The 21,816-nt window shown below is 42.8% G+C and overlaps 1 protein-coding gene across 16 annotated transcripts in view; it reads right to left on the reverse strand.

The window, feature by feature from the left end:
- Positions 1 to 21,816, reverse strand: part of LOC137373900 (alpha-(1,6)-fucosyltransferase) — a 904,043-nt gene that overhangs the window by 71,363 nt on the left and 810,864 nt on the right. For all 16 annotated transcript variants that reach the window (XM_068039463.1, XM_068039461.1, XM_068039460.1 and 13 more), the window contains one exon: positions 9,309 to 9,546. In XM_068039463.1, the coding sequence (XP_067895564.1) occupies positions 9,309 to 9,546 (238 nt within the window). The remainder of the gene's footprint in view (positions 1 to 9,308; positions 9,547 to 21,816) is intronic.

Raw genomic sequence — 21,816 nt, forward strand, 5'->3', positions numbered from 1 at the left:
GTTTAGAAAGGTATTCCCAGCCTCAGTACATGAATAACTTTTTCTCTGATCAAACATCCCATGTGGGGTTTCCTGTTCAAGGCTCCAAGAAAAAGCCAGATTGGCATCGCCATCGCAGCTGTGCTGAATGGATTTACCACTTATGAATGCTGGACTTTGTAAAATGATTATGTTTTCAAATTTGTGATTTTTAAAAGTTTAAGTTGGAGCCCAAGAAGTCAGGTGACCTCACATCCACTCTACTTAAGGACAAGACAGAAATCTTGGTTATCAGGACAACAGAGAACACAGATCAAAGAAATTTCTTTGGAGAACAGAGACTGCAGGGGTAACACCTGAACAACAATGGGATTCACCCTCCCAGACTTTTGTATCATAAACAAGGAGTCAGTGATTGTGAGGATGCAAATGTACCAGGCAATTGTTACCACCTAGAAACAAAGGAAGGCCCAGGTGGCTCGGTGAAACCAGACGTCTGGGCTTTGCATATTGGAAAAGACAATAAGCTATTGACGTTTGATTCCTGATAAACTTAACAGATTTTCAAGGCAAACAGGCTGTACAGAAAGCCAGAGGTGGCAGCCTCAGAGCAGGCTTTAAGAAAGGAAGACAACCAGTGGTGACAGCCTTGAGAGTGAGAAAGGGAAAGAGAGTGAGAGAGAGAGAGAGGGAGAGGGAACACTTGCTCTTGGAAGCCTGATACAGCAAAAGGCTGCTAAGACTTGAACCTATTTTGAAAGCTGAAGTTTGCAGAGAAGTAAAAGCCCAACAGAATCACCAGGAATCACCTTATTCATGGATGTCCAGGTCAGAGGTGCTTGGAGAAGTGAGCAAAGAGAACATTGATTCTGAAAATGTCTGGGAGATCCAAGCCATTGCAACTGGGAGGAGTTTAGGAGTTTTAACTGGAAAGATTTTGCTATCAAACATACACGTGTGGTGTGAGGTTTTCAAGTATTTTTGTTTAGTTGTTATAATAAAAGTCTTAAAACGTGACATCTTGTTGTATAATTCTTTAAATTGGTCTGGGGCGTTCATATCTCGTATTTTGACGTTGACGGTCACACTGAGGTCCTAACACCACAACAGCAAGTGACGCTGAATAAACATTGGGTTATGAATGAACCAGAAAGAACACGAAAACCTGTGATTGGTACAATCGTTCTAACAAGACCCATTTGTAGAATACTGACTGGCATAGCTATAAATCTGCAATAATGATTAACAATTACATGCCAATATTAATAAATTGCCACATTACCATGTGTATTGGAATTCAGACTTTTATAGCGGTAATAATGTGTATTCACAGTGAATTACAAGGTCGAAAATCTTGTGGAAGAAGTAAACATAAATCAAGCACAGTTACAGGGAAGGAAGCTTCGATGGTCAATTAGTTAATATGCTAAAGCTTTGCTCGCTTTTTGCATGCATACACAATGGGTGTGATTATTTGTAATAGATCTTTTGTTTGGAAATAATCCACAGTAGTTCTGCTTAAGGCTCAGCTATGGGGGTCAAGTACATGAAGAGAAAGGAAGCTTTTTCTGACAGCAGAATCTAAAACAGAATCATAAGGAAAGATACAGAGGGCTAAAACCCAGTGAGCACATTTTGCTTCAGTCCCACTGTATCAAATATAGATGCAATCACATTGAAGTTAAGATACTGAGATGATTTTTCTTACATTGGTTTAATTATTAAGTAGCTTTCTCAAGCAGATTTAGATAAATCTTGTACTTTGGAATTTGGGCAAGAAAGTTCACTTCCTACTGATCTCAGTTCAACCAGGTGGGGGAATAATCATGGCCACGTGTTCAAACTACTCCCTACTGTATGACTTTGGCAATTTCACATCACAAGACTGCAATGGCAAAAAGGCAGATTTCAGTGCTTCCCAAAATCATGCAACTGAAGTTGTGCAGCAGAGAGGAAAAGGAAGCGAGCAAGGGATCATATCAAGATTTCAGTCTCTGGTGATATAACCATTGCTCACTTGTGATAATCGTAGTCATGCGAGTGCCAGTGGCAGATAGCTGGATAAAGCTGCTTATCCTTCCAACCCACAACAAAATCAATGAATTTAAACACAGCAATTTGTCTGAGTATCTGAGTATCTTCAATTTTCCATAAAACGTCACTTTTCCAGACATGTACTGCCGGCACAGAGCCTTGGCTGACAGCAGTGCACACCAGGATATCATGGGCTTCCCACAATGCTCAGTTGTCTGCCACCAGTGGGCGAATCTCCACACCAGGAGCATACATTTGGAAAATCAGCCCGAAAGAGTTGGGGGAGGCAGTGAAAATCCCAGTTTCAGTGACTCAAAACAGCAACAAATAACTTGTTTTACTTACAGTTAGCTTTGGTTAGACTGCTTACTTCCATCTCTATAATCTCAATCGTCTCCAACCCCCTGCCTCAGCCCATCTGCTTCTGAAACCCTCATCCATATGTTTGTTACCTCCAGACTTGACTATTCCAATGCTCTAACAGAATCTTAGAATGATTCTCTGGAGGCCATTTGGCCCATTGTGCCTTTGTTCGTAAAATAAATAATTGAATAAAATAATTAAGTAGTTAATTGAAACACATTAAGGATGGTAGGACAGATGATGGTCACGGCTGCAGCATGTGGGAGCTCCTGGATGCCAGTGTGATCCATGGCAAACACATCTGCAGTAAGTGTTTGCAGTTCGAAGAGCTTCAGCTCAGAGTCATTGAACTGGAGGCCGAGCTGCAGACACTGTGACACATCAGAGAGGGGGAAAGTTACCTGGACATTTTGTACCAGGAGACGGTCACACCCCTTAGGATAGGGTCTTCTGATTTGGTCAGTGATCAGGGACAGGAGAGTGTGGCTGCAGCTGAGGCAGGTAAGGGGACCAAGAGGGCAGGAGTGCGGGAGCCTCAGCCTTTGTGATTGTCCAACAGGTATGATGTTCTTTCAGCTTGCTTGGACAAGAGTGGGGGCTGCAGGGTGGATGAGCAACCTGACCATGGCACCATGGTACAGGAGGCCATTCAAGTGGAGGGAGAAAAAAGGAACGTAGTGGTAGTAGGGGACAGTGTAGTTAGGGGGATTGACACTGTTCTCTGCAGCAAAGAGCGAGAGTCTAGACGGCTGTGTTGCCTGCCTGGTGCATGGGTTCGAGGCCGATGCTCAGGGCTGGAGAGGAACTTATAGAGTGCGAGGGTGAGGATCCAGTCATCGTGGTTCATGTAGGTACAAACGATGACTGGAAAGGACAAGGAAAGAGGTTCTGCATAGTCAGCATGAGGAACTGGGCACCAAATTAAGAAGCAGAACCTCAAAGGTAATAATCTCTGGATTATTACCTGAGCCACGTGCGAATTGGCATAGGGCAAATAAGATTAGAGAAATTAATGCAAGGCTCAAAGACTGGTGTGGTAGAAGTGGGTTCCGGTTCGTGGGGCACTGGCACCAGGACTGGGGAAAGTGGTGGCTGTACTGTTGGGACAGTCTACATCTGAACCGTGCTGTGGCCCGTGTTCTAGCTAGCTGCATAACTAGGGAAGTAGAAAGGGTTTTAAACTGAATAGTGGGGGAAAGGGATCAAATTTGGGAAGATATGGTAAATCAAGGAGTAGAGATAAGGCAAGAGAGGAAGGTATTAATACGGGAAATGATAAACAGCAAGTGACGGGAAAGGCACAGCGTACAAATCTAAGAGTAAATCAACAGATAAGGCTAGAGGTTACAAAAATAATAAAAGGACAAAACTAAAGGCTCTGTATCGGAATGCACGTAGCATTCAAAACAAAACAGATGAACTGAGAGCGCAAATAGAAATAAATAAGTACGATCTGATAGCCATTATAGAGACATGGCTGCAGGACAACATAGATTGGGACCTGAACATTGTAGGGTACATGGCATTTAGGAAGGACAGGAAGCTAGGAAAAGGTGGAGGGGTAGCTCTGTTAATTAATGATGGTATTAGCGCAATACAGAGGGATGACCTAGGTTCAGGAGACCAGGATGTAGAAGCAGTTTGGGCAGAGATGAGAAATCATAAAGGCAAGAAGTCACTTGTGGGAGTGGTGTACAGGCCACTTAACATTAATCATACTGTAGGACGGGGTGTAAAGGAAGCAATAATGGCAGCTTGTCAGAAAGGTACAGCAATAATTATGGAGGATTTTAACCTACATATAGATTGGAAAAATCAGATGGGCAGAGGTAGCCTAGATGAGGAGTACACAGAATGTTTTTCAGATAATTTCTTGGAATAATACGTTCTGGAGCCAACCAGAGAGCAGGCTATACTAGACCTGGTATTGTGCAACGAGATAGGATTAATTAATGGCCTCATAGTTAAGGCACCCCTTGGGAGCATTGATCATAATACGATTCAATTTTACACTCAGTTTGAGGGAGAGAAGAGTGGGTCTAAGACTAGTATTTTAAACTTAAATAAGGGAAATTATGAGGGCATGAAAGCAGAGCTAGCTAAAGTGAACTGGCAAATCAGGTTAAGGGATAGGTCAATAGAGATGTAGTGGCAGATATTTAAGGGGATATTTCAGAATACACAGAATAGATACATTTCAACGAGAAAGAAAAATTCCAAGGGTGGGACCCACCATCCGTGGTTAACTAAAACAGTAAAAGATAGTATCAAACTTAAAGAAAAAGCATATAATTGCACAAAGATGGGAGGCAGGTCAGAAGATTGGACAGAATATAAAAAACAGCAAAGAATGACTAAAAGATTGATAAGGAAGGTAAAATTAGAGTACGAGAGAAAGCTAGCTGGAAATATAAAGATAGCTAGAAATATAAAGACAGATAGTTAGAGTTTCTATAGATATTTAAAAAAGAAAAGAGTTAACAAAGTGAGCCTTGATCCTATGGAAAGTGAGTCTGGGGAATTAATAATGGATAATAAGGAGATGCCAGATGAACTGAACAGATATTTTGCACCAGTCTTCACAATTGAGGATACAAGTAACATCCCAGTATCAGCTGTAAGTCAGGACATGGAAGGGAGGGAGGAACTCAAGAAAATTACAATCACCAGGGAAGTGGTACTGAACAAATTGTTGGAGCTGCGGGCTGACAAGTCCCCAGGTCCTGATGGACTTCATCCTAGGGTGTTAAAAGAAGTGACTCGTGAGATAGCTGATGAGTTAGTTTTAATTTTCCAAAATTCCCTAGCTTCAGGGAAGGTTTTGTTAGATTGGAAAATAGCGAATGTAACTCCTTTATTCAAAAAGGGAGACAGAAAGCAGGAAATTACAGGCCAGTTAGCTTAATAACTCTCTTGGGGAAAATGTTAGAAGTTATTATTAAAGATGTTGTAGCAGGGCATTTAGAAAAATTCAAGGTAATCAGACAGAGTCAACATGGATTTGTGAAAGGGAAATCATGTTTAACCAATTTATTGGAGTTTTTTGAGGGAATTACATGTGCTGTGGATAAAGGGGAACTGGTGGATGTACTGTACTTAGATTTCCAAAAGGCATTTGATAAGGTGCCACATCAAAGGTTATTACAGAAAATAAAAGCTCCTGGTGTAGGGGGTAACATATTGGTATGGATATAAGATCGGCTAGCTAACAGGAAACAGAGAGTAGGCATAAATGGGTCATTTTCTGGTTGGCAAGATGTAACGAGTGGTGTGCCGCAGGGATCTGTGCTGGGGCCTCAACTTCATACAATTTATATACTTGACTTAGATGAAGGGACCAAAGGTATGAATTCTAAATTTGCTGATGCCACAAAGATAGATAGGAAAGCGACTTGTGAAGAGGGCATAAGGGGGCTACAAAGGGATATAGATAGGTTAAGTGAGTGGACAAAGACCTGCCGAATGGAGCATAATGTGGGAAAGTGGGAAACTGTCCACTTTGGCAGGAAGAATAAAAAAGCATACTATCTAAATGGTGCAAGATTGCAGAGCTCTGAGATGCAGAGGGATCTGGGTGTCGTAGGACATGAATTGCAACAGGTTAGTATGCAGGTGAGGCACGTAATTAGGAAAGCTAATAGAATGTTGTCGTTTATCGCAAGGGGGAATTGAATACAAACGTAGGGAGGTTACACTTCAGCTTTACAAGGCATTGGTGAGACCACATCTGCAGTTCTGTGTACAGTACTGGTCTCCTTATTTAAGGAAGGATGTAAATGCGTTGGAGGCAGTACAGAGAAGATTTATTAGACTAATACCTGGAATCGACAAACTGTCTTACAAGTAAAGATTGGACAGGCTGGGCTTGTCTCTTCTGGAATTTAGAAGAGTAAGAGGCATCTTGATTGAAACATATAAGATCCTGAGGGGTCTTGACAGGGTGGATGTGGAAAGGATGTTTCCCCTTGTGGGAGAATCTTGAACTAGGGGTCACTGTTTAAAAATAAGGGGCCGCCCATTTAAGACAGAGATGAGAAGAAATTTTTCTCTCAGAGGGTCGTGAGTCTTTGGAATTGTCTTCATCAAAAGGTGGTGGATGCAGAGTTTTTGAATATTTTTAAGGCAGAGGTAGACAGATTCTTGATAAGCAAAGAGGTGGAAGGTTATCGTGGGTATGTGGAAATGTGGAGTAATCAGTTCAGCCATGAACTTATTGAATGGTGGAGCAGGTTCGAAGGGCGGAGTGGCCTACTCCTGCTCCTAATTCATATGTTCGTACGTTGGCTCTTTAAAAGAACTATCTGATTAGTTCTAATCATCTTCAATTTGTGTCCTCTGGTTACCGACCATTCTGCCACTGGGAACGGTTTCTCCTTAATGTCAAAATCCTTCAAATTTTGAACACCTCTATCAAATCTCCCCCGAACTTTCTCGGCACGAAGGAGAACAACGCAGCTTCTCTAGTGTCTTCATGTAACGTGAGCTCATCCAAAACTATGCTTCCCATATCCGACCTCACACCATGTTCCATTCATCTCCCGTGTTTGCTGACCTATATTAGCTCCCGGCCCAGCAACACAACAATTTTAAAATTCTCATCTTTGTGTTCAAATCTCTCCATGGTCTCATTCTTCCTAATCTCTGTAACCTTCTCCAGCCCTAACCCTCTGAGTATTCTGCTTTCTTCCAATTCTGGCCTCTTGCACATCCCTGATTTCCTTAACCCCGCTATTGCTGGTGTGCCTTCAGCTGTCTGGGCCCTAAGCTCTACAATTCCCTCCCTAACCTTCTTCACCTCTCTACCTATCTTTCCTCCTTTAAGACCTTAAAACGTCCCTCTTTGACCAAGCTTCAAGACACCTACGACACACTATAGGAAGGATGTGATTGCACTGGTGAGGGAGCAAAGGAGATTCACCAGAATGTTGCCTGGGCTGGAGCATTTCAGCTATGAAGAGAGACTGGATAGGCTAGGGTTGTTTTCCTTAGAGCAGAGAAGGCTGAGGGGGGACATGATTGAGGTAAAAAAAATTATGAGAGGCATAGATAGGCAGAAACGTTTTCCTTTAGTGGAGGTGTCAATAACCAAGGGGCATAGATTTAAGGTAAGGGGCAGGAGATTTAGAGCGGATTTGAGGAAGAAAAATTTTCACCCAGAGGGTGGTTGGAATCTGGAACACATTGCCTGAAGGGGTGGTAGAGGCAGGAACCATCACAACATTTAAGAAGTATTTAGATGAGCACTTGAAATGCCATAACATACAAGGGGCCAAGTGCTGGAAAATGGGATTAGAATAGATAGGTGCTTGACGGCCAGCACTGACATGATGGGCTGAAGAGCCTGTTTTTGTGCAGTAGAACTCTATGACTCGCCTTGCCATTTCCTGAAAATACTCCTGTGAAGTGCCTTGGGATGTTTCACTACATTAAAGGTGCTGTATAAATACAAGTTGTTGTTAAATTTGCTTGATTGTCTATTCCTGATTGTGTTCTCTCCTAATGAGTCACACATTATCAAAAGATAACTAAGGGTATTGAGGCACAATACTTTCTAAGTGGGTAATGAATCTTTCTTTCTTGCCATGTTCCATTAGATATCTAAATCTAATATATATTCAATCTTGCTCTGTATTTACTGTGTGCAAGAGGGGAAATGGTACTTTTTTGGACTTCTGTTTCTCGATTCCGTTAGTTTAAATTTTGTGAAAACCCGCGTGCCTTCATGCTTCACTGAAAAATGTGAAGTGGTTCTTGGCTGCTGTCCTGAGTGCTGCACACCCCACATTCCACAGCAGCATCTCAGCAGTGCTCTGTTCATTCAGAGTCAATAATGATGCAGCAAACCAGAAAACTATCCTTATTTGTGGGCATTTCTCTCCCACTTCCACTGCTACCCCTCACTGGGATGGCTCCTCTTTCAGTTGGTGGGATGTTGTAGGCGGAACAGGCTTCCATTAAAGTTGTTCTCTGGCCAGTCAGAGAAGGGAAACAGAATGGAAAGTTTTGAAGATACGATTGATCTCATTTGATTTCTCTATAAGATGCAGAGTTCAGATGGCATACAGCGCTGCATCCAGGAATCAGTCTAGGATTAGCAAAACTCTCTGAATGGGGCAAGCAAGTTCTCATCTCCCCCACTCCACCCATAAGAAAGAGATGATGTGATTGAATGTGTCCAAATCCCAAAGAAATATGGGGAAGTGAAATTAAATATGCAAGTCTTGTGAACAAAGTCCTGCTTAACTACAGTAGTTCCCTTTCTAAGATTTACAGTTGAGCTTCAACCATCTAGTAACTGCTGATGTATTATGATCTACGACAGGTACTGCAATAATCAAAACTATGTGACTAATTGGAAAGATCAGATTATCTTCTTTATATTAGTGCTATTCATTTCAAAACTAAATTAAATATTTTGTCCACAAATTGTCTGGTGACAGCATGATCTGAGTTTACTCCCTGCTGTGAGTGCCTGACCTTTCAAGCCACGGTGGGGAGTGACAAGGGGAATGGAGGTATCTCCTGCAAGGAGAGAGGGACGATCAGGCAGAGAGGTAACCCCAGGTTATTGGATGGTACTGGGCCAGCCTTGACAGAGGGTAACCAGTGTGTAGTGCTTGAGGAGAGGAATGAAGAAATAGGGATTGGGACACTGAAACAAAAAACTCATTCACAATGATTTCCAAAAGAAAAATAATTTGGTGAAGGCATATTTTTATTTTCTTGTAATGACTGGACAAGAGTCATCTTCTCTCAAGAATGTGTAAATCTGCAGCTCTGGCCGAACCGTGGTGTGAAATATGAGCTCAGTACCTATAACATACCTTGAAATGTTCTTCTGCTAACATTCACTGCCTGGAGACTCCAAGCAGGAAGCACTCACTCACTGTTTAATCAGCTGGAAAGACCATACACAGGTTAGTGCTTCTTACCTGACCAATGGCCGGAGCTGGTGCCAGATCTGTCCGTGCAGGTTTCACTAACTGGTTTGAAGACCGTCTCCCAACCCCCAGTGGAGTAGCGCCAGTTCTGAGACTCCAGGATGAGTGTGCGTTGCGTACCATATGCAATCATGAAGCAGTAGACAACATGATGCAACTGACAACCATAGCCACATCCCTTGTTGATGTTACAAACTAGCTTCTTGGCTTTGCTGCAGTCCTTGGGGTTCTGGGAACAGAAAGGGAAGAGGAGCAATTTAATGGTTATAATTCAGAATTAAACAAACTTTGCAGTGCAACTTTCTCTTATCAAGTGTCGAGGCAAAGTTCCCCATGCACACTCAACAATAGCTTGCATTTATATAGCACTTTAACAGAGAAAAACATCCTAAGGCGCATCACAGGAGCATTATCAAACAAAAATAGACACCGAACTATGCAAGGTAATTTTTGGACAAGTCGCCGAGAAATCAAAGAGGTAGGTTTTACGGAGCATCTTAGGAACGTATGTACATAAGGAATAGGAGCAGGAGTAGGCCATATGTTCCCTCAAGCCTGCTCTGCCATTCAATAAGATCATGGCTGATCTTCTACCTCAATTGCACTTTCCCACCTGTTCCCCATTTCCCTTGATTCCTATCTATCAATCTCAATCTTAATTATACTCTTATAGGAAGAGAAAGAGGTAGTGAGGTTTAAGGGAAGGAATTCCAGAGCTTAGGTCCTGAGCGGCTGAAGGCATGGCTACCAATAGTGAGATGAAGGAAATTTGGGATGTACAAGATGCCAGATTTGGAGGAAAGCAGGTTCTTGACCATTTTAATAAAACACAAAATTTCTATACAGCAAATTACACACTTCCGGTTAACAAACAACTTCCAGCGGTGCAATAATAGATATTCAAAATGTACCATTTTACCCACTGGAACGGTATGGAGACAATTGTTCAACTCATACGGTTTCATTGGTCCTCGAGGACAACATGGGTTAGCACGGTGTGGAGAAAGTTCAGAATGCATGAGGAAGATATGGGGTCAGAGAGGGAATGATTCAGGCGGCAAAGTGCATGATTGACCAGGTATGTAAACTGAGCAGAGTCACTTGAAATCTTTTTTTTTAAATTCCGAGGATAAAACATGTGGACCAGTGAATGAAGGCACCTGAATTTAACCATGAAAAGAATTTAGAGTGGTAAATAAACAGCATTGTTCATGAACCAACTATAAACACAGACCTACTGAGTCAGATCTGGGTCTGGCTGCAGAAATAAAAGCATAAACAAATTTCAAAATGCACATTGCTGTTCAGACAGGTGTATATGCTTGCTTGAATCTTTTGATCTGGCAGCATTTCAGTCATCCTGCTTTTGTTATTGCTGATGTGGCAAACCATTAAGCAACTTCTACTGAGGTAGCAGCATAGTGGCTATGCAAAACTAGGAAGTGGGGGGATTTTGAAAACTTGAGAAAAATTTTCAATTCACGATAGCATTTTTTTTAAAGCAATGCTTTATGATTCATATTGTGTGAAATGCTAACAATTTAACATTACACACAAATTAAGAGATCGGGTTATTTTTTTAAGGAACCAGAATTCCAAAGTTGCTTCATTTTTATTACATGATCGATTTGGAATTCATCAAGATAAAAGTAACAAAAAGTGCAATGACACCAGCTAAGAAGAGGCTACACGAAAGGAAATCCATACATACAGAATACATTTTAATAAATGGGATATCCGGCACAGGCACAATGAACCAAATGGCTTCCTTATGTGCAATAAATTTCTATGATGCTATGGTATCAATAGGTGCCCAGCATATCAAATCCGAAAGTAAATGGGAATATTTGAGATTAAAATTGTTCATTTAGAAATAGACTGGTCAATAAAGCACAAATTCTCCATTTTTAAAGTCAAAATGAAAAATATACTCATTTAAGGACCATGTTTTTCTTATTGAAAATAGTTAACTTCAACCAATGAATCCTGATTGCCACTCCTCTTGGAGAGTTCACCTGTTAGACTGAGTCCAGTGTTAGGGAGTGGAATTAACTCACATGGGGGGTAATTTTAACCTTTGCTGATGTGTAAAATGAACAAGACCGGATGGCTGCCCTTTAGACACTCTGCCTGATTTTTTGTTCCATAGAAGTCAATTGAATGTGACATTCAATCCCCAAAATATCAGTCTCATTCCAGAATACAATTTAATAAACAGGATTTGACTTATTTGATTTATTGTAAATCAGTGGTCCTGACGTTAGCTCTTACATGGCGTAAGCATCCCTATTGTTAAAAAATGGCAAACCCTCTGATTGACCAATGTCATCAGGGATTTATTAGTAACAAATAAAGGTAAAAGTTTAAAACAATGTCCAAACATATGTCTTTAAAACCGTGACTGGATTATGTCTGTTCACCCTGGATCAATTATGCCCCATCCTATAACTCTGCTCCATCTGAAGACTACACTGAATCTTGACTCCCCATGCACATTATCACAGGATGTCAACTAGTCATTTATTAACCTCTTGTATATAGTGCACAATATTCTCAGTGAAACACTAAAAATGTGTTTATTTGATGAGACCGTATTTGACTTATTCAGTCACAGTATATCAGTGGTATTACATCACATAACACCACTATTGTTATAAATCACCAGAAGCAACACTACAAGAAGACATGCTTTATGAGACAGTTAGTATGCACTCATCGAAGAGGGGAATGTCAATGTTGGGAAATGCAAGATTCCTACAGTCTGAACACACTGTCAACACTGAGGATTCTCAGTCACTTCACAACCAGATCCACTGTGAATTTCCCTCTGCCTCCATGAGACTAGGGATAAGAACATATTTTTCTCCACATAACACGTGTGAGGAACAGACTGCTCAACAAAAGCCATTAGCTCCTTATCAACGTACTCATTTAAAAAAAGTCAAATAAATGCCTGATTGAAACTGATGAGGATAGACAGAGATGGTGAAATACTCACGTGCCTTTAGGTTTGCAGATGTGTCACCTGCAGACTGTAACTGGTCTAAGTGTGAGTTTGCAAAGTGAGATTAATATGTTGGAGTTTCATTTGATTAAACTAGGAGCTGGGGACAAATTTCACACTATTTTATGTTTTTCATAGGTTTTAGTTAAGGCTGCTGGTCACCCTCAGGAGATTAAGGCTTTGATATTACCTTGTGCAAATATTAGCACAGGAAGGTTTAATATGTTCACATGTAATTTCTTTGCTATATTACTTGGAGGCATTACTCATTTAAAGTATTGATACACTCACATTTGCACAACACAATTTGAAGCCTAAATGGGTTGGGTAGGGTCCATGATAGGACAAATTATACGTGGCCTGTGGAGGGAATGTAAGAGAGAACATTTTTAGTATTAGTACCATAAGCAGGTGATTTTGTGCTGAGAACCTTTTGCGCTAGGAATAGAAATGAGTTTGGCCAAGGCCCTATCATGTGGCTCCCTCAAAGGTAGAGAAACAACTTCAATCTAAGCTGTCTCGGTTGGTCCCAAAATATAGATTTATATTCAGTAGCAATAAGCATTACAGGAGTGGATCTATTATTTATTTTTAAAAATAAGTTTTATGCCACAGCTTTCAAGTTAATTTGTCTTACCTTACTGGCCTTAGCATTATTTAAACATATTGGGACAGATATTTGCTATGAATGACAAATGACTTTCTATGGGCTTTTGCATTGGATGTTCCCTTCAGATAAATATCCAAAAAGTGTAGCACCCTATACAAGGGATCTGGGATCTGTGTGAACAGGGTAAACAATAGTGCATCACCTTAACCAAACAGATTGAAGAATTGTTAATGAACAGTACAGCCAGATCCAGGAAGTATAAGTTAGAATATTGAAGTCAATGTCAAACCAGGTACAGAAATCAAAATAGAAAGAGAAAGAAAGATCGGGTTGACAGAGAGCGAGCATACAAACATACGAATTAAGGGCAGGAGTAGGCCACTCAGCCCCTTGAGCCTATTCCGCCATTCAACAAAATCATGGCTGATCTGATTGTAACCTCAATTTCACATTCCCGCCTATCCCTAATAACCTTCCACCCTTTGCTTATCAAGAATCTACCTACCTCTGCCTTAAAAATATTCGAAGACTCTGCTTGCACTGCCTTTTGAGGAAGAGAGTTCCAAAGACTCACGACCCTCAAAGAAAAAACTTCTCCTCATCTCTGTCTTAAATGGGTGACTCCTTATTTTTAAACAGTGACCCCTTGTTCAAGATTCTCCCACAAGGGGAAATATTCTTTCCACATCCACCCTGTCAAGACCCCTCAGGTCAACTCCAGCAGATACAAGCCTAGCAAACAGGGTTAAGAAAAATCCCAAAGCCTTTTATTAGAATTAGAATTAGAATTAGAATATTACAGCGCAGTACAGGCCCTTCGGCCCTCGATGTTGCGCCGATCATCTGACCTACACTATTCCATTTACATCCATATGTCTATCCAATGACCACTTAAATGCCCTTAAAGTTGGCGAGTCTACTACTGTTGCAGGCAGGGCGTTCCACGCCCCTACTACTCTCTGCGTAAAGAAACTACCTCTGACATCTGTCCTATATCTTTCACCCCTCAACTTAAAGCTATGTCCCCTCGTGTTTGCCATCCTCATCCGAGGAAAAAGACTCTCACTATCCACCCTATCTAACCCTCTGATTATCTTGTATGTCTCTATTAAGTCACCTCTCCTCCTCCTTCTCTCCAACGAAAACAACCCCAAGTCCCTCAGCCTTTCCTCGTAAGACCTTCCTTCCATACCAGGCAACATCCTAGTAAATCTCCTCTGCACCCTTTCCAAAGCTTCGACATCCTTCCTATAATGCGGTGACCAGAACTGCACGCAATACTCCAGGTGCGGCCTCACCAGAGTTTTGTACAGCTGCATCATGACCCCGTGGCTCTGAAACTCGATCCCCCTACTAATAAAGGCTAACACACCATATGCCTTCTTAACAGCCCTATTAACCTGGGTAGCAACTTTCAGGGATTTATGTACCTGGATACCAAGATCTCTCTGCTCATCTACACTACCAAGAATCTTCCCATTAGCCCAGTACTCTGCATTGCTGTTACTCCTTCCAAAGTGAATCACCTCACACTTCTCCGCATTAAACTCCATTTGCCATCTCTCAGCCCAGCTCTGCAGCCTATCTATGTCCCTCTGTACCCTACAACACCCTTCGACACTATCCACAACTCCACCGACCTTCGTGTCATCCGCAAATTTACTAACCCACCCTTCTACACCCTCATCCAGGTCGTTTATAAAAATGACAAACAGCAGTGGCCCCAAAACAGAACCTTGCGGTACACCACTAGTAACTAAACTCCAGGATGAACATTTGCCATCAACCACCACCCTCTGTCTTCTTTCAGCTAGCCAATTTCTGATCCAAAGCTCTAAATCACCTTCAACCCCATACTTGCGTATTTTCTGCAATAGCCTACCGTGGGGAACCTTATCAAACGCCTTACTGAAATCCATATACACCACATCCACGGCTTTACCCTCATCCACCTGTTTGGTCACCTTCTCGAAAAACTCAATAAGGTTTGTGAGGCACGACCTACCTTTCACAAAACCGTGCTGACTATCGCAAATGAACTTATTCTTTTCAAGATGATTATAAATCCTGTCTCTTATAACCTTTTCCAACATTTTACCCACAACCGAAGTAAGGCTCACAGGTCTATAATTACCAGGGCTGTCTCTACTCCCCTTCTTGAACAAGGGGACAACATTTGCTATCCTCCAATCCTCCGGCACTACTCCTGTCGACAATGACGACTTGAAGATCAACAACAACGGCTCTGCAATCTCCTCCCTGGCTTCCCAGAGAATCCTAGGATAAATCCCATCTGGCCCAGGGGACTTAACTATTTTCACTCTTTCCAAAATTGCTAACACCTCCTCCTTGTGAATCTCAATCCCATCTAGCCTAGGAGCCTGAATCTCAGTATTCTCCTCGGCAACATTTTCTTTCTCTACTGTAAATACTGACGAAAAATATTCATTTAACGCTTCCCCTATCTCCTCTGATTCCGCACACAACTTCCCACTACTATCCTTGATTGGCCCTGTTCTAACTCTTATCATTCGTTTATTCCTGATATACCTATAGAAAGCCTTAGGGTTTTCTTTGATCCTATCCGCCAATGACTTCTCGTGTCCTCTCCTTGCTCTTCTTAGCCCTCCCTTTAGATCCTTCCTGGCTAGCTTGTAACTCTCAAGCGCCCTAACTGAGCCTTCACGTCTCATCCTAACATAAGCCGCCCTCTTCCTCTTGACAAGCGCTTCAACTTCTTGAGTAAACCACGGCTCCCTTGCTCGACAACTTCCTCCCTGCCTGACAGGTACATACTTATCAAGGACACGCATTAGCTGCTCCTTGAATAAGCTCCACATTTCGTTTGTGCCCATCCCCTGCAGTTTCCTTCCCCATCCTACACATCCTAAATCTTGCCTAATCGCGTCATAATTTCCTTTCCCCCAGCTATAATTCTTGCCCTGCGGTATATACCTGTCCCTGCCCATCGCTAAGGTAAACCTAACCGAATTGTGATCACTATCGCCAAAGTGCTCACCTACATCTAAATCGAACACCTGGCCGGGTTCATTACCCAGTACCAAATCCAATGTGGCATCGCCCCTGGTTGGCCTGTCCACATACTGTGTCAGAAAACCCTCCTGCACACACTGGACAAAAACAGACCCATCTAAAGTACTCGAACTATAGTATTTCCAGTCAATATTTGGAAAGTTAAAGTCCCCCATAACCACTACCCTGTTACTCTCGCTCCTGTCGAGAATCATCTTCGCTATTCATATATAAGGAGCAAGAGGGTAACTAGAGAAAGGATTGGCCCACTCAAGGACAAAGGAGGAAAGTTATACATGGAGTCAGAGAAAATGGGAGAGATTCTAAATGAGTACTTTGCATCGGTATTCACCGAGGAGAGGGACATGACGGATGTTGAGGTTAGGGACTCTAGGTCAAGTCGGCATAAGGAGGGAGGAAGTGTTGGGTATTCTAAAAGGCATTAAGGTGGACAAGTCCCCAGGTCCAGATGGGATCTATCCCAGGTTACTGAGGGAAGCGAGAGAGGAAATAGCTGGGGCCTTAACAGATATCTTTGCAGCATCCTTAAACACGGGTGAGGTCCCGGAGGACTGGAGAATTGCTAATGTTGTCCCCTTGTTTAAGAAGGGTAGCAGGGAAAATCCAGGTAATTATAGACTGGTGAACCTGACGTCAGTGGTAGGGAAGCTGCTGGAGAAGATACTGAGGGATAGGATCTATTCCCATTTGGAAGAAAATGGGCTTATCAGTGATAGGCAACATGGTTTTGTGCAGGGAAGGTCATGTCTTACCAACGTAATAGAATTCTTTGAGGAAGTGACAAAGTTGATTGATGAGGGAAGGGCTGTAGATGTCATATACATGGACTTCAGTAAGGCGTTTGATAAGGTTCCCCATGGTAGGCTGATGGAGAAAGTGAAGGCGCATGGGGTCCAGGGTGTACTAGCTAGATGGATAAAGAACTGGCTGGGCAACATGAGACAGAGAGTAGCAGTGGAAGGGAGTTTCTCAAAATGGAAACGTGTGACCAGTGGTGTTCCACAGGGATCCGTGCTGGGACCACTGTTGTTTGTGATATACATAAATGATTTGGAGGAAAGTATAGGTGGTCTGATTAGCAAGTTTGCAGACGACACTAAGATTGGTGGAGTAGCAGATAGTGAAGGGGACTGTCAGAGAATACAGCAGAATATAAATAGATTGGAGAGTTGGGCAGAGAAATGGCAGATGGAGTTCAATCAGGGCAAATGCGAGGTGATGCATTTTGGAAGATCCAATTCAAGAGTGAATTATACAGTAAATGGAAAAGTCCTGGGGAAAATTGATGTACAGAGAGATTTGGGTGTTCAGGTCCATTGTTCCCTGAAGGTGGCAACGCAGGTCAATAGAGTGGTCAAGAAGGCATACGGCATGCTTTCCTTCATCGGACGGGGTATTGAGTGCAAGGGTTGGCAGGTCATGTTACAGTTGTATAAGACTTTGGTTCGGCCACATTTGGAATACTGCGTGCAGTTCTGGTCGCCACATTACCAAAAGGATGTAGATGCTTTGGAGAGGGTGCAGAGGAGGTTCACCAGGATGTTGCCTGGTATGGAGGGCGCTAGCTATGAAGAGAGGTTGAGCAGATTAGGATTATTTTCATTAGAAAGACGGAGGTTGAGGGGCGACCTGATTGAGGTGTACAAAATCATGAGAGGTATAGACAGGGTGGATAGCAAGAAGCTTTTTCCCAGAGTGGGGGATTCAATTACTAGGGGTCATGAGTTCAAAGTGAGAGGGGAAAAGTTTAGGGGGGATATGCGTGGAAAGTTCTTTACGCAGAGGGTGGTGGGTGCCTGGAACGCGTTGCCAGCGGAGGTGGTAGACGCTGGCACGATAGCGTCTTTTAAGATGTATCTAGACAGATACATGAATGTGCAGGAAGCAAAGAGATACAGACCCTTAGAAAATAGGCGACATGTTTAGATGGAGGATCTGGATCGGCGCAGGCTTGGAGGGCCGAAGGGCCTGTTCCTGTGCTGTAATTTTCTTTGTTCTTTGTAGCCTGTCCAACCTTTCCTGCTAAGACAACCCCCCCAGAAGATAAACCTTCTCTGAACTGCTTCCAACGCATTTACATCCTACCTTAAATAAGGAGACCAATACTATATACAGTACTCCAAGTGTGGTCTCACCAATGCCCTGTATAACTGATGCATTACCTCCCTACTTTTGTATTCAATTCCCCTCGCAATAAATAATAAACGATGAGAGATAAAAGAGCCAGAAAGAGAAAACTAAATTTTAAAAAAATCTCCAACATTTAAAAGCTGACGGAATGAGACTCAACACTTCTAAAAGTTACATTTTCAGTCTCAGGAAGTTTATTTGACAGTAAATAAGATTTGCCAGGATTTTAAAAAGCTACTTGGACTGGAATGAACAAGCCCTACCTTTTGTGATGCATTGAGTCCATATCTACCTGTCGCAGATGTATTTGTTCATGACAGCATTGGTAGGACTGACTACCACACAGTCCTTGTAAAGACCAAGTTCCATCTTCACACTGAGGATACCCTCCATCATGTCGTGTGGCATTACCACCATGATAAATGGGATAGATTCAAAACAGGGTGTCCATGAAGCACTATGGGCCATCAGCAACAACAGAACGTACTCTAGGTGGGGGACTTCACATACTACCATGCTAAATGGGACAGATTCAGAACAGATCAAGCCGCTCAAAACTGGGGGATCCATGAGATGCTGTGGGCCATCAGCAGCAGCAGAATTGTATTCAACTACAATCTGTAACCTCACGGCCTGGCATATCTCCCACTCTACCATTCGATCAATCCAGGGGATCAATCCTGGTTCAATGAGGAATGCAGGAGGGCATGCCAGGAGCACCACGCGGCATACCTTAATATGAGGTGCCAACCTGGTGAAGCTACAATGCAGGACTAGATGCATGGTAAACAGCAGAAGCAGCACGTGATAGAAGTAAGTGATCCCACAACCAATGGATCAGATCAAAGCTCTGCAGTCTTGCTACATCCAATCATGAACGGTGGTGGACAATTAAACTAACTGGAGGAGCAGGCACCACAAACATCCCCATCCTCAATGATAGGAGAATCCAGTACGTAAATGGAAAAGACAAGGCTGAAGCATTTGCAACCATCTTCAGTTAGAAGTGCCAAGTGGATGATCTATCTCGGCCTCCTCCTGAGGTCTCCAGCATCACAGATGCCAGTCTTCAGCCAAATCGATTCAGTCCACATGATATCAAGAAATGGCTGAAGGCATTGATACAGCAGAGACTCTGAGCCCTGACAACATCCCGGCAATAGTACTGAAAGCTTGTGCTCCAGAACTAGCCATGCCCCTACCCAGGCTGTTTCAGTACATCTACAACATCAGCATTTACCCAGCAATGTGGAAAATTGCCCAGGTATGTCCTGACAACAAAAAGCAGGACATATCCAATCCGGCCAATTACAGCCCCGTCTACTCTCAATCATCAGCAAATTAATGGAAGGTGTCATCGACAGTGCTATCAAGTGGCACTGACTCTGCAATAACCTGCTCACTGATGCTCACAGGGGCTCCAGACCTCATTATAGCCTTGGTCCAAACAGGAACAAAAGAGCTGAGCTCCAGAGGCGAGAGGAGAGTGACTGCCCTGAATATCAAGGCAGCATTCGACTGAATGCGGCATCAAGGAGCCCTAACATGGAGTCATACCTAGCACAAAGGAAGCAGGTTGCAGTTGTTACAGGTCAATCATCTCAGCCCCAGGACATCGCTGCAGGAGTTCCTCAGGGTCGTGTCCTAGGCCCAACCATCTTCAGGTGCTTCATCAATGACATTTCCTCCATCATAAGATCAGAAGTGGGGATGTTTGATGATGACTGCACAGTCTTCAGTACCATTCTTGACTCCTCAGATAATGGAGCAGTCCACACCCGCATGCAGCAAGACCTGGACAACATTCAGGCTTAGGCTGATAAGCAGCAAGTAATATTCACACCACACAAGTGCCAGGCAGTGAGAACATAAGAACATAAAAAATAGGAGCAGAATTTGGACTTAAGCCCCTCAACCCTGCCTCGCCATTCAATAAGATCATGGCTGATCTGTCCCAGGCCTCACCTCGCCTTTCGGGCCTGCTCCACATAACTCTCGACTCCCCGAGATTTCAAAAATCTATCTGCCTCCTCCTTAAATACATTTAGTGACCTAGCCTCCACAACTCTCTGAGGTAGAGAATTCCAGAGATTCACCACCCTCTGAGAGAAGAAATTCCTTCGCATCTCAGTTTTAAATGTGTGTCCCCTTATTCTGTAACTATGTCCCCTAGTTCGAGATTCCCCCACCAGTGGAAACATATTCTCAACAACTACCATGACAAACCTCCTTAGGATCTTATATGTTTCAATAAGATCACCTCTCATTCTTCTAAACTCCAATGAATAAAAGCTTAACCTGTTTAGCCATTCTTGATAAGACAACCCCCTCATCTCAGGAATCAGCCTACTGAACTGCCTCCAATGCTAGTGTATCCTTCCTTAAATATGGGGGCCAAAACTGTACGCAGTACTCCAGGTGTGGCCTCACCAACACCCTGTACAGTTGTACAAGACTTCTCTATTTTTAAACTCTAACCCCCTAGCAATAAAGGCCAAAATTCCATTTGCCTTCCTAATTACTTTCTGCAACTGCATGCTAACATTTTGTGTTTCACGTACAATAACACCCAGATCCCTCTGTACTGCAGTATTTTGTAGTCTTTCTCCATCTAAATAATAATCTGCTTTTTTATTCTTCCTACCAAAGTGGATGACCTCACACTTTCCCACATTGAACTCCATCTGCCAACTCACTTAACCTATCCATATCAATGATCATCTCCAATAAGAGAGAATCCAACCATCCCACCTTGACACTTAACAGTATTACCATCTCTGAATTCCTCACTATCAACATCCTGGGGGTTACCACGAACCAGAAACTTAACTAGATTAGCCAGATAAATACTGTGACTGACAGAGCAGGTCAGAGCTGAGAATTCTGTGCCGAGTAACTCACCCCCGACTCCCCAAAGCCTGTCCACCATCTACAAGGCACAAGTCAGGAGTGTGATGGAACACTCTCCATTTGCCTGGATGTGTGGCTCGAACAACACTCAGGACCCTCAATACCATCCAAGACCTAAAAGGACAAGGGCAGCAGATGCAATTTGAAAACCATCACCTGCAAGTTCCCCTCCAAGCCACACACCATGCTGACTTTGAAATATATCACTCCTTCACTGTCCCTGGTTTAAAATCCTAGAACTCCCTTCCTAACAGCACTGTGGGTGTATCGACACCACGTAAACTACAGCAGTTCAAGAAGGTGGCTCAGCACCACCTTCTCAAGGGCAGTTAGGGATGGGCAGAAATGCTGGCCTTGCCAGCAACGTTCACATCCTATGAATAATTGTTATGAAAGTGCTTCCATTTTTAAATATTTTTTGAGGACTCGTGTTGAAAAATTGTGGAAATTGGTTCATTTGACGGACTGAAGAGATTCCACAGATGCTGGACTTCTTTTTTAAAAGTCCACTGGAAGGACTTCGGACTTTGCTTAAAAACAAACCCTTATTGGAAGTCAATAGTAAACAGCAGGAGCCTTGATGACTATGGGAGTTGTATACAAAGAAGTGACATGTCAAGATTTATGATGGTCAACAGTTGGTTTCGCTTTGGATATTGTTTTGGTTCATTTGGTAGTGGGGTCGGGTGGGGTAAGCCTGCTAAGAGAGAAGCCACAAGCTCATCCTTTTTACATCTCTTTGAGGAACCCTGAGAATCCAATGTGATAGCTGAAACCATGATGCGGTGATT

This window comes from Heterodontus francisci, chromosome 9 (assembly GCF_036365525.1).
Source record: "Heterodontus francisci isolate sHetFra1 chromosome 9, sHetFra1.hap1, whole genome shotgun sequence".
NCBI classification, from domain to species: Eukaryota; Metazoa; Chordata; class Chondrichthyes; order Heterodontiformes; family Heterodontidae; genus Heterodontus; species Heterodontus francisci.